The 14,288-nt window shown below is 37.4% G+C and overlaps 1 protein-coding gene across 3 annotated transcripts in view; it reads left to right on the forward strand.

Annotated features, from left to right (window-relative positions):
* LOC117962455 (limbic system-associated membrane protein-like) overlaps positions 1-14,288 on the forward strand; it is a 617,235-nt gene that overhangs the window by 397,745 nt on the left and 205,202 nt on the right. The window contains exon 2 of one of the 3 annotated variants that reach the window (XM_059031079.1): positions 11,155-11,233. In XM_059031079.1, coding sequence (XP_058887062.1) covers positions 11,155-11,233 — 79 coding nt within the window. Of the gene's footprint in view, positions 1-10,772; positions 11,234-14,288 lie in introns of those variants that run through there. The other 2 variants (XM_034923602.2, XM_034923603.2) reach the window with 2 other exon arrangements.

Raw genomic sequence — 14,288 nt, forward strand, 5'->3', positions numbered from 1 at the left:
TCTTTTTTGATATTTATTGTAATGAATGTAATTTGTCCATAATTGAGTGTTAATTGATTGAATGTGATTGCTTATGTATTGCTGTGTTTCTAATTGAGACTACACCCTGATGAAGGCTAGGTTTGCCGCTATGCGTTGGTTGTCTCTTTCTTTGTTTTTTAAAAAACATGCTGGTTTCATGTGCTATTTTTAATATTCTGTTTTTGGATATGCCCCATTAATAAAGTTTTGGGTTTTTTTGCCTATAAGTTTGTAAGAGTGCCTTGGTTTTTGGTGATTTGCCTGATCGATTAATTTGAATCTACACGAAAACAATGGATTACAGGTATTTCTTGACCTATATTTCTTACTATTCTTTTTGATACTTCCATTTGGAATGTGCAGATATTCCAAAGACCATGCTATAGATGCTATAGATCAGGGATCTCCAACCCTGGTCCTGGAGAGCACCAATCATGCAGGTTTTTAGGTGTCTTTACATCACCAATGGCTAAAGATCTGGAACACCTGTTAATCTTGACTAATTAAGCCAATAATTGGTGCAATTAAGTAACTGAGAGATATTCCAAAGACCACTCTATAGATGCTACAGACGTGCTCAAATTTGTTGGTACCCCTCCACAAAAAACGAAGAATGCACAATTTTCTCTGAAATAACTTGAAACTGACAAAAGTAATTGGCATCCACCATTGTTTATTCCATATTTAATAGAAATCAGACTTTGCTTTTTATTTTTTATTCAACATAATATTGTAAATAATAAAACAAATGAAAATGGCATGGACAAAAATGATGGGACCGCTAACCTAATATTTTGTTGCACAACCTTTAGAGGCAATCACTGCAATCAAACGTTTTCTGTAGCTCTCAATGAGACTTCTGCACCTGTTAACAGGTAGTTTGGCCCACTCTTCCTGAGCAAACTGCTCCAGCTGTCTCAGGTTTGATGGGTGCCTTCTCCAGACTGCAAGTTTCAGCTCTTTCCATAGATGTTCGATAGGATTTAGATCAGGACTCATAGAAGGCCACTTCAGAATAGTCCAATGTTTTGTTCTTATCCATTCTTGGGTGCTTTTAGCTGTGTGTTTTGGGTCATTATCCTGTTGGAGGACCCATGACCTGCGACTGAGACAGAGCTTTCTGACACTGGGCAGTACGTTTTGCTCCAGAATGCCTTGATAGTCTTGAGATTTCATTGTGCCCTGCACAGATTCAAGGCACCCTGTGCCAGGCGCAGCAAAGCAGCCCCAAAACATAACCGAGCCTCCTCCATGTTTCACTGTAGGTATGGTGTTCTTTTCTTTGAAAGCTTCGTTTTTTCATTTTTTCGTTTTTTCGTCTGTGAACATAGAGCTGATGTGACTTGCCAAAAAGCTCCAGTTTTGACTCATCTGTCCAAAGGACATTCTCCCAGAAGGATTGTGGCTTGTCAATATGCATTGTCAAATAGCAAATTCCAGTCTGGCTTTTTTATGTTTTTCTGTCAAAAGTGGAGTCCTCCTGGGTCTTCTTCCATGGAGCCCACTTTCGCTCAAAAAGCGACGGATGGTGCGATCAGAAACTGACGTACCTTCACCTTGGAGTTCAGCTTGTATCTCTTTGGCAGTTATCCTTGGTTCTTTTTCTACCATTCGCACTATCCTTCTGTTCAATCTGGGGTCGATTTTCCTCTTGCGGCCGTGCCCAGGGAGGTTGGCTACAGTTCCATGGACCTTAAACTTCTTAATAATATTTGCAACTGTTGTCACAGGAACATCAAGCTGCTTGGAGATGGTCTTGTAGCCTTTACCTTTACCATGCTTGTCTATTATTTTCTTTCTGATCTCCTCAGACAACTCTCTCCTTTGCTTTCTCTGGTCCATGTTCAGTGTGGTGCACACAATGATAGCAAACAGCACAGTGACTACTTTTCTCCATTTAAATAGGCTGAATGACTGATTACAAGATTGGAGACGTGTGATACTAATTAAAGAAACTAATTAGTTTGAAATATCACTATAATCCAATTATTTATTATCTTTTCTAAGGGGTACCAACAAATGTCTCCAGGCCATTTTAGAATATCTTTGTAGAATAAGCAATAATTCATCTCTTTTCACAGCTTCTTTGCTTTATTCTATGACGTACCAAAGGCATGCAAGTATACATGATAAAATAGCTTTTAATTTCATCACTTTTCAGGAGGAATGAAGCATTATTTCAATGAGCTGTAAGGGTACCAACAAATTTGAGCACGTCTGTATATATGAAAGTTGCTGCTTCTTCCTGTTACCTGATCACTTCAGGTGTTGCAGTTCAAAGTCACTCCAATGGTCTTGCTGAAATAGACCATATGACCTACTGTATAGCAAAGGCAGCAAGATGCAGCATTTACCCTTTGTAAGAAACAAACAAACAAGCAAAACTTTTTCAATAAAAGATGCTCAGTAAAAAGAGTCCAATTAATAATGTTATTAAAGCTATCTATCATTCATAGTTAATGGTAATTCTACAGTGCTCTTTCAATAGACAGGCTCCATTGGTTGGAACATGACCACAGAAATGAATTTAAGAGCTTTCATTATGCGTGGTAAGCCTAGCTGTCTGTGGACTTTAGAACCTGTGGCATGAGAAGCAGGCAGAGCACCAGACTGGTTGTAGATTGGGGTGTTGAAATCAGTCTCTGGGTCCCAATCACTTGTCATCTCCAGCTATTTAATTATGCCTTCAGTCACCCCACAAGCGGTCCCTCCAGCCTCTCAATAGTGTTCTGCCTGTAGAGGTGGCTGTGTCTGAATTTAAACTTTGCACCTTGCTGTCATTCCTTTAAGCATTTCAGCACATACTCCCACAACAATGGGCTTTTGTGTATTTCCACAGATAAATAATCACAGATCCCCAGAAAGAACTATTGGACTCTTGAAATAAACAAAGAAGCTTTTATTGAGGGTAATGACTAAACCACCAAAAACTCACACAGTATCAATTTCATTGCGTTTCTAGTTCAGTGGCTTTTATTGAAATGTCTGCTATAATCAGTTATAAATCCCAAAAGAAGTTGACGTGATACCCCCCTCACCCCCCACCCCCCTTTGTAAATGGTGGAAACTGTACCATTTTACCATATCGGCACTAATGTGGTACTAAATTTAGTTTCAAATCTGTTGTGTTGCCGTTGTTGGAATGAATGGTTCCTGAAATGTGTTTTTTTTTTAAACTTTTAAAGTTAAAGATAAAAGTCCCTGACCTTTTTCACTAATAGTTTCAAAGAGCAAAAGGTGCAGGATTCAAGGTTCCCAGTCAAGAGCACTCAAAGGTTTGACACATAATTTGGTTGTCTTTTGTCCAAAAACGCAAAGGGATATGAAGTATGAAGAGAGGGAGCTTTGTGACTGATTCTGAAGAGGCTGCTCCTGGGAATTCGGGATTAAGATATATTGTGATAGAAAGTGAAGTGCTGCTGTATTGTCACATCACACTAATACCAATCCTGTGAGCAGCCAATTCTCACTGCCCCAGCACTACCATCTAATAACCTTATCAGCACTGAAGGCAACAGGTGGGAAAGTGATGGGGGAGAGATTGCAGTTTAATAAGGGTCATGGTAAAGTGTATCAAAATCTGAATAAAAATAATACTGCAATGGCCCTTAGTGATGGACAGTAGTATTAATAAACCTTGTATGGGTTTTAGCACTGTGTTCTTTCTTTAAAAGCTTTTTTTTTTTTTTTAGAATTGACATGACTTCCAAAGTTTTTATTTTAGGTGTACGGGTATAATATAATGTAATATAAAAACCAGAGCTAAGTTTGAGAAATACATCACTTAAACTACAAAACCATTAAAATTCAAATTCTGTGGTATTTTTGGAAACTGTAGATGACTGAAGAATAAATCAAAAATAGTTTAAAAGGTTGGACATGTTAATCTTATCAACCAGTTAAGGCATTTTAGGTCAAATATCACAACATCTACATTGTCTAAAATATTGAAGAATGAATCAAAATGGTAGCATGCATATCTCAAATACACAGTCTATGTATAGGTCAAATGCCATACAGCTTCTTTTTAGTTTGTAAAATGGAAATCAATCATAAATTGGCAAAGACAGACAATCTCTGCTATACAAAAACATACATGTAAAAGGTCACTGTTCGGTTTTCAAGGAAGTTTCCAGATATCTCCCAGCGGAGAAAAGGGTAGACAGTCAATATTCCAATATCTGTTCTGTATACTTACTAAAATAGAAATGCCTTCGACTTAGAGATTTAGGCTGCTTGTATTTAACATACTGTATCATTAAAGACCAAATATCTTCAATGGCACTTTAATGTGTGTTTGTCATTCTGAGTGGTTACAAATTGTATTGTTTCAACATTTATTTGTATGTATTGTTAGTTGTCATTACCTTCAATTAGCTTTATTAACATTATCACTGGGCCCCCTTTTACAGAGATTAGAATCTTTTGGTTCCTACCTTTTAGTTAAATTAACAGATGGCTGGATTATAATATATAGTATAGAGCATGTCGGATAATAGTCCACAGTCGTCACTAAATGTATCTGAAACTTAATTAGATACAACTGTGGGTGCAAATATTATAACTTTATGCTGAGGCAACATTAAACAGGTATTTTAAGCTGTTTAATCTGTAGAGCAAAATGGTAACTATACATGACAAATGAGTAACTGTATTGCTTCACTTAAAACACAAGATAGAAATTATCTTTTTCCAATATGATTATTTTCTCACATTTGACTAAGCCTGTTGCCTTTATTGTCTCACCCACTGTGGGATGCCAGTAAAGTAATCAGTTATCTTCAAATGCATTAAAAATATCCACGATGTAATACTGTTGAAACCTGTAAAAGGATGCAAGTTAATGTTAATTAAATTAAATATTCATGGAGCCAAATGTGCTGTCAGCAATTTTTTTTTGTACAGTGTAATTTATACTTCATTGTAGTGTAGGTATTATTTTAAATGTACAGAGGGAACTGAAGGCTTTTAAGACCTTTTTTTACAACAGTGGTGAGACAAAAAATAAACATTCATCGATAGGGTTTGGGCTGCCATGGACAGCCAAGTCGTGTCCTTAATGGAAACCACTATAAACCAAGCACCTTCTATCAGTCCTCTGTCAAAGTCTGTCAAACTGGCTGTCTTGCCCATTGTGACTGAAACTGGCTTGCAATAGCGGGATGCAGCTTTTATATATATTACAGAAAACACAGCAGGGAAGCAGTTTGCAAACAAATTACTCAGCCATGTGAGGAACAGCTCGCGCAAAAGTGTTAGCTGCATATAACAGGTGTTTCATTTTTGTTTTTGTTCATCCCCTATTGAAAAACAAGGTTGACAGATGTGACTCCCTGAGTTACCAGCATATGTGACCCTCAGGCACTTTAAGGCACCTTCAGATAGTGCAGCAGCCTGCAGCCGTGGATGTTCGGATCAAAGTGCTGATGCTTTTCCTTCATTTCCATTCTCACATTCTGATTGCTTGCAGAAGAAAACACCTGCTGGTTGCCGGTAACACATTGCTTTCCAAAACACATTCTGAAAATCAGTCTCTGTTGTGACATCTCACTGGAGACATTCGCTAACTCTCCTGATACTACACAAGGGGTCTAATTAGTACAAATAACTTTGTTAGCTGGTTTTATGAATTATTCTTTTGTATAGGGAAGGAATTGTGGTTATTAGGGATTACCCAAAGGATGCATTTTCTGTTGATTTTAAGGAAACTCAAAAAATTGCAAATCGGGTCTGATAATTCCTGGCAAATTAACAGTACTAAATCAGGATGGTTTGTTTTATGAAAATGACAGCATATGCACCTGCCTATAAGTGTTACCATCTGTTTAAACACATATGGACTCTACATCTATGTATTCTTTCCACACTGATTTTATGCATTTATTAAAGCTGGATTGAACTGGACACAACACTGCACATGCCAGAAATGCCAGCCCAGAATTCTTGATAATGGCAAGTTCTGTTAAAAGATTATTAGAAGAAGCTTGATTGCTGTTTCATGTTCAAAACTTAATTGGCCACCAACAAGTTTGAGATGGATGAAGGCTGATGAGATCTGAGATTGTATAGTAACATGAAACTAGGAATAAGCCAATAAGAAATCAATGTACCACGTGCCATTTGTTCAACGTTTTACATGTGTTTATTGTGTCCCTTAGCATAATGGTTTAAGCTGTAAAAAATATATGAATGAGATTTGATGTGAAGCAATTCAGCCCTTTAATACAAGTGGGCAGTGCCAAAACTCAAGTCAGCAATCTACAGTAAATGGAAGGTTGAATAGGCTCAATAAAGGACTACAGGTGTGATATGGAAACAGCAGGACTAAATAAGTCCATATATATATATATATATATATATATATATATATATATATATATATATATATATATATATATATATATATATATTACCTGGCATGCACTTCTATTATTTATAGATCTCAAATGTGCAGCTTTGAAAGAAACACATGTTACAGCACACATGTATTTGTATTTTTAAAACCTGATATCTGGTTTTAAACCAGGTTAAAGAAACCTATGTTTGCAATCCACGCTTTCAGATAGTGTTGCACTGCCTTGGTCATTTTAAACTGGAAGCCTTATTTCCTGTCATGCCCGAATAACGACATGCTTTGACCCACTAGACACTGCAAAGGTGAAATGACCTAGGAAAGTGTAACAGATTTTAGGCATTGCAACTAAGAAATGTCTTTCATTTAATGTAGTATCAGATACTGCTATAACATGTCTTTCTTTCAAAACTGTTCAAAAACTAGATACGAGTGCAGGTACAAAGTTTGAATAAGCTGCTACTTATACAAACTCATAAATAGAGCTTCTGTAATACTACTGTTTATCCATTTAGTAGTTTAAGATCATTTCAAATCATAAGAGTTATCATCAAAATAAGTAAAAACCTGTCTGTGTGGATATTATAATTAAAAGGAATTGTTTTTGCGCAGCCTAAAAACCAATTTTGGGCTCTACTAAACTGAAATAATGAGGCACTGCTGAAACAGACAGGAGATTCAGCCTCTATCTTTCACAGGTTTATGATTGTTTAAGAAACCATTTTTTTTCTTCTCAGTTGAGGGCAAAAATGTGGTGGAAAAACTCAAAAACCCGCAATCAATCAAGTTTTCAGAAAACTGTATTCGGTTCTTAATATGGCACTAGGATAGGTTATAGGAGGCTGTGTGGTCCAGTGGTTAAAGAAAAGGGCTTGTAACCAGCAGGTCCCCGGTTCAAATCCCACCTCAGTCACTGACTCATTGTGTGATCCTGAGCAACCTCCTTGTGCTCTGTCTTTCGGGTGAGACGTAATTGTAAGTGACTCTGCAGCTGATGCATAGTTCACACACCCTAGTCTCTGTAAGTCGCCTTGGATAAAGGCTAAATAAACAAATAGTAAATAGTATTTAAAGGCAATCTAATTGTGGGTTATCAAGTTTTTCAAGGGCCAAAACATAATATTATTGTATTACAGGCATTTGTAGATATATTGATTTTTTAATTGAGCATGAATATACATCACAGAATGCCGCATTTTGTTTCCCTTCCCATCTATTCAGTGGAGGTTTGCATAGAGGAAACATTTTGTATGAAAGGCTTTTCAAATTGGAAAAAGGCAAATATAAAATGTATTATATCTGGAGGGCAACTGATTGAAGGGACATTGGAACAAAACATGTAAACTGTCTGTTTTTTTTTTCTTTTTTTTTTTTTTAGAAATGTATAAATAATCTCCCTCCAACATTTTAATTAATGAGCTTCAATCTAGAGTCCACTGGTTTGCCCTGTAACTAAAATTACAGTTCAGTTTATGATAATAAAGTAATAACACAGATTAAGAAAAACCAGCAGAGGGCATACAGTGGCAATAAAATGATAATGTTATAATTTAGTCTTAAATATTTCTGGCTGCATGGTTTTAGACAATGCTATTCAGCTTATTCGGAAAAGTCAGGTTGATTGTCTTACTGTAATTATAGATTTATCACAAACCCATTCCAGAGACTGAATGAATGGTCAACAGATCTGTTTCTTTCTTCCATGTACTTTATTAACAAATTAAGCACACTTCAAATCGGGTAAAGATTGGCAAGCATTTAATGGTTTTTGTTATTTCTAACTTCAATCTAAAACAAATGAATTGCTAAAGGAATGTGGATATAAAACAAAAAATGTAATTAATTGAATTTTAAAATGCACACTTTAGCAAAGTTGTGCCTTAAGGCTGCTACCTACCAGATGCGAAGCGTCAAGTGGAACTGTGCAGTGATGCGTCAAAATGAATAGAACCTATACTTTTGATAAGTATCTTTCACACCACAGGAGACGCGGCAGGCGACGCTGGAGCAGCACTTGAGTGACGCGAGATAAATAGGATTGAATCCTATTTTTTGCAATTTGATAAGCGTCAATTAGGGCATTGAGCAATCAGAGAACAGCTTCAATGCACGCGGTCCAGCAGGGTGAAGCTGTGTCCAAAATGACAGAAGAAACAAGAATACTTTATGACAAAGGGCATCACAATTATAAAGATACAGATTTGAAAGATAATATATAGGAGTCCAGTTCAAAGGAACTGGGTGAGCCTGGTGTGCATGATTTATTGCCGTATATGTTGAAATACCATCAGAGAAGACACTCATCATTTCCACGTCATGTTGATGACTATGTACCAGTCTTGATCATAGTTTTGTCAGTAGCAATTTTAAACAGTTCTATAGATCTGGCAGTTTTCAAACCTGTTGCATAACCTCTGTGTCGCTTCTGGTGTGTATGGTCATGTTGCTGCGAAAATGTGGAGACCTTTATGCTGTTTAGCACCAAAACATCTGCTCTTTACACATTCAAATCAAAGTAAATTACTATCATTTCTTCTTCAAGGTTTCTTCTTCCGTAACCTTGCCTGAATACACTTCTGTCCTGGAACTGCTGAACATAGTATTAACTATAGGTAAGTGTGTGTAATAAGCCTGTTAAGGGCTTCAAGGGGTTATGGGATATCGTAGGCCACGAGACTGTAGGTCATGTGGGCTCTGATGTCCCAGAACTCCTGGAAGCCCTGAGACTGTAGGTTGAGTGAGCTCTGATGTCCCAGAACCCCTCTAAGCCCTGAGACTGTAGGTTGAGTGGCCTCTGATGTTCCAGAACCCCTGGAAGCCCTGAGACTGTAGGTCGAGTGAGCTCTGATGTCCCAGAGCCCCTGGAAGCCTTGAGACTGTAGGTCGAGTGGGCTCTGATGTCCCGGAAGCCATGAGCTCTTAACAGGACTATTACAGACACTTACTATACTTAATTCTTTATATGGAGAGTTGTAATTGACCGAACACACGAACACACATATTATAAAAATGAATAAATACATTTTTTTTAACAAACCTTCATTGTAAAGCTGCCGGGTTTTCAGTGTTTCTGTACATTCTTGGTCTGTGTTGTCCAGGGTGACTGCCCACCCCTAATTGGACGGAACAGTCCCTCAATGTAAAGATCAATTCCCGGTTAAATGACTACGGGATGGCATTTGTCCAGGATTCCTAGACACAGTGCAATCTTACAGTTTAACGCCACATTCAAACCATAGCATATCTGTTTGGAGCAAAGTCCTGCCCCCTGCAGCATCATTTTACAATGCCTTACACAGCACCAGAATGACTGACACATTGGATAGCCAAGCTAAGACATAAAACTATATGTCTTAGGTACCCCTGGTTGAAAACCCCTGCTCTAAACCATGAACAACCCACACTGTACCACATTTCCAAACCATTGATCTGACAATATCTACAAACACACCCTGTACCACCTAACAACAAAGCTGCTATTTATCTATCAGTTCTGGATGTTTCAATATTTCCATTGGTAATGTTTAACCACCTGTTGCAATTTGCACATTTTTTAAATGTAGCATTTGTAAATATCTAATGTACCAATACTGGTATAGTTGGTAGTGTAAATACAGATAGATTGGTCCATGGACAAATCCTAAATAGTGTGGTGGTCCCTAGCCTACCTTGTAAAATGTTTAGGCTATACCGGGTATATATGATTCCCCCTCTGACAACTTTTAAAATCAGAGTTTGACTCTCACTAGTAAGGTATTTATCTTTTTAATGTAAAGACCCATTATATAGCATATTGCTACTGTATGGTACATCCTTCTTCGCTTTTATTCTCAATACTGTACACTTACCAAGGAAAATGTGCACTTTAGAAGCCATAAAAGGGATGCAGTCTATTCAGTGTGTCCCTCAGAATGAGAAAAACAAGAACCTAATTGCTGAAAAGGCCTAACTGTTTATTTACAAAATGGCATCACACCAAATTTTAATTGACACTTTTTTTAGTGTGGGTAATCATCATTTTGTAATTATCCTTCATTGTTATTCCTTTTAAAACAGAAGATACATAAACATGTTGTAAATACGTTAAGAGTATCAAATAAAACGATATTATCGTCCACGATTAAAACACAACTTTTGTTTTTCACCATTTATTTTAAACAGCTTGCTAAGCTGCAGTTCTGTGTTTAGGAGAAACGACCTCAGATGGTGCTGTTGTCGTGACAACGAATAACGGAGCATCAGGCTTTCACGAAGGTTTGATGCCTAAGGGGGCCAGTAGTGTGCGGTATAGTGGGGGACGGAGGGGGTGGAGAAGGAGAGAGAGAGAGAGAGAGAGAGAGAGAGAGAGAGAGAGAGAGAGAGAGAGAGAGAGAGAGAGAGAGAGAGAGAGAGAGAGAGAGAGAGAGAGAGAGAACGAACGCAGAATTCTCGCACACTTTAGTGCAGCTCTCTGCTAATCTTTCACAAGTGCTTAGTCCACACGCTGTCAGGTTAAGTGGACTACTGTTTGTGCTGAGGTTTGTCGAGCCCCCTTGCTGCTGCTCAGTACCTACTGTTAATTGCTGCTTAGTTTTTTTTGTTTTTTTTGTTTTGTTTTTTTTTATAGTGGTTTTTGGAGTAACAAACCAGTACTGCGATTTCTTTTCAAAGCAGAATTATTCTCTGGGATCTACAGTCTAGCTGTTTTTGTTGGTCGACCCTGACAATGGTGGGCAGGGGATCTTTTTGTCGGAAACAATTGCAGGCTGTCCTGCTGAGACTACTGTGCCTTCTTCCCACAGGACTGCCAGTCCGAAGCGTGGATTTCCAGCGAGCCACCGACAACATCACTATTCGCCAGGGTGATACAGCGATACTCAGGTAGGATTCTCACTAAATGTAATTAATGTAAAAAAAAAAAATGTTGGTGTTACAGGACGCTGGGTGGCTTATTCTTGCTACATAGAGGCACAGAAACTGTAAAACCATGCACTCGTTCTAACTGCGCTGATTTTTGTTCTTGTTAGTAAGTTGCTGCTGCGTGTGATAACTGTAACTTTTTGCAGGATAGAATGTTGAAATGGTTTGTTTAATTGTGTATTTGATTACTATGTATATTTATATAGAAAAACCCATTTTGAGTTGTCAACAACCGTACCCGTAAAAAAAAAAAAGAAAAAAGAAAAATGTATTATTTTTTTTTTACTGGTACCTTACTGTAGTTGATTGCTGGACATCTCAAACGTGGGTTTGCTACAGCTTTACGTCAGTAGGCTATGCAGATGATTACTATTGCCTGTATTTTTGTCTTCATTATAATAACATATACTAGGTAGCATATAAGATACTGTAGCGTGCACGGGGGTAGGGGTCAGGGCTGGTAGGTGACGCAGTCAAATTATAAAGACATAAGCCCGAAAGCAGCACCTGGTCTTTTGTACAGTATCGGCGCTATGCTTCGCTGGAGGTCCTGGGGTTCGCGTCCCACCTCCGCCTGTGAGAAGCCCCTGCCTGCGGGAACTGAGGTTCGCCACAGTACTAAAGTTACTACTGTAAGGCAACTGCTATATTCCAAAACTTTCTTCCCAACTGAACAGTACTAGTACAGGTGGCAGAAGTCAATACAGTGTACCATTCGACGTCCAAATGTCAATAAACCTTGTATGTGTGTTGTATATTATAAACTGTACGTTGCATTAGTAGCCAGCCATGCCATTCAGAAGAAGACTACTATAAAATACATTGGATAAGTACATATATTGTAAATTTGAGAGGGCTATTGAATATGCAGTAAATACTTGTACTGTGAATCTTTAAATGTATTTTTGTTTACGACTGTACGTTTCTGCTAAGAAATAAATAAATAAATAAATAAATAAATAATAAATATTGCATAAACCCAATGATTATGAGTAAAAACAAAAATCATTGTGTTTTGGGCTATTGACAGATACATGCATTAGATGCTGTGTGTGCACGTGAATAATGATCTAGGATGTATTGTACATGCAATTCAAGATAATAAAACATATGATATCGCTTTATTTAGCTACGTATTTAATGTAGTGTATCTGGTCAGTCATTTACGTTTTGAAACGACTGAAATGCGAGCAGATTACATCTTTGCTGGGTAAGCCCGCCATTAATTGATTGAAAGCAACACATAAGATAAAAATCAAACCACCATGCACAAGTGACAGAAACTCCCAAGTCAGTCTGCTCTCAAGAGAGTTAATACAGATCCTGCTGTGTTCAAGGGACTGAAAATCCCGTAGAAAAAAAAACAAAACAAAACAAAAAAACGTTGTTTGTCTCTTCAAGCGCCACACGTTAAGTTTTAATTTTAAACAACATATGATTCCTGGATGACCGTTTAATTTTATGTACTGCACTTTATTACAGGTCATCGCTGATTGGCTTTACAGCTGCTTTACGTTTCTATATCCTTCTTTAAAGCTTTTTTTGAATGGGATGAAAGATAACTGAATATTTTACTTTTTGGGAAGACATTGATGCTGCAGTTTCCCACCAATCAGACACACTTATTTAAATTAAAGGAGGGGCAGGAACTGAACAGACAGCAGCATTAGGAACCAATCAGATGGAAAGAAAATATTAGCCCATTGTAAGATGCCATAACATTTAGAAGTACAGTATATAGAACTATGAAAGGTAATGGTAGATACTTTATTAAAATGAAAAACATACCCTTCAAAGTGAGTTTGTTCTGGAGAGGCGGGAGGTTCCTTTGTTAATAGTGAAAGCATGATGTATGTTTGCAAGAAGGATGATATGCAATCGCAGCTGTAGCTTAGAGAGAAAATGTAAATAATGCATCCAAAGCAGATTATGACATAGTGGCATAAGAATCACATTTATTTAATCAAGTACAGCTGATTTCACAAATCCTGATAAGCACTAATCTTGGTTTACCATACCTATGACAGAGTAAGGTAGTCCAAGGTTAGTGCTAAGTGTGGTCTGTGAAACTAGCCAATAGAGCTAGATTCTCAAAGCTCTGTACTCCAAAATGTCATCAGCTCACTTTTTTTTTGTTTGTTGATTAAATAGCTTTGAGAATTTGGCTCTTAATTTTCAGTTTAAGATATGCAAGAACAACAGGTGCATTTGTATGGTATGGTTGGTATCTCTTTTACAAATGCTCCAGTTCAGACAAATCCTGGGTCAATGTATGTGGTAGAGTAGCCACAGGGTTAATTTGAGGTCATTTATAGACCTTTCAGAGTTTGTCTAGACCATGGTGAAATCACATTGGGCATCCCTCCCCCACTCATGAGTTTAGTCCTACAGACCTTATTTGCTGTGCTTTGGTAATATATTTTTGTTTAAGTCAATGAGCCATCCCACATGGTGGAGCTAAGCAGAATAGGGCTGGATGGATTTTTTAATGTTACCAAGCTGTACAAGTGCCCTGGTATCTCCTCGCCCCCTTACAATCTGAAAGTGTTGTGTGAAACATAAGGATTTTAATCACTGTTGATGAATTAAATCAATTCCTGAGTTGATAGAAAACATGTATGCTGGAGGATATAAAAAATGATCCAGTAAAGTTGTGGTCACACCCCCTGGAGTCACTTCCTCAAAATGTTTTTTTTTTTTTTTTTTACACAAACCCCAGTGCAATCTCTGTTATGAGTGATGTCTCTCATGTTACAAAATTGGATTGATCTTGGTGCGCTGGTGACATAATTTAAATCACTTTCAAATTGGTCCTAGTGGAAAAAAAAGAAATAAAAATACTAAACATTACTAAAGGTTTTCTCAACAGCAAATATTCTTTCTAAATTTGTTCCCAGGGTATTTGCGCTGCTCTCTTGCTTCAGTAAGCAAATTATTTCTCAATCCTTCCATTATGCCATAACAAAATAAAGTATTAATTAAAACTATTGGTTATTATTTCACTGAGTAATGAAGA

Source organism: Acipenser ruthenus, chromosome 9, assembly GCF_902713425.1.
Source record: "Acipenser ruthenus chromosome 9, fAciRut3.2 maternal haplotype, whole genome shotgun sequence".
In the NCBI taxonomy this organism is placed as follows: domain Eukaryota; kingdom Metazoa; phylum Chordata; class Actinopteri; order Acipenseriformes; family Acipenseridae; genus Acipenser; species Acipenser ruthenus.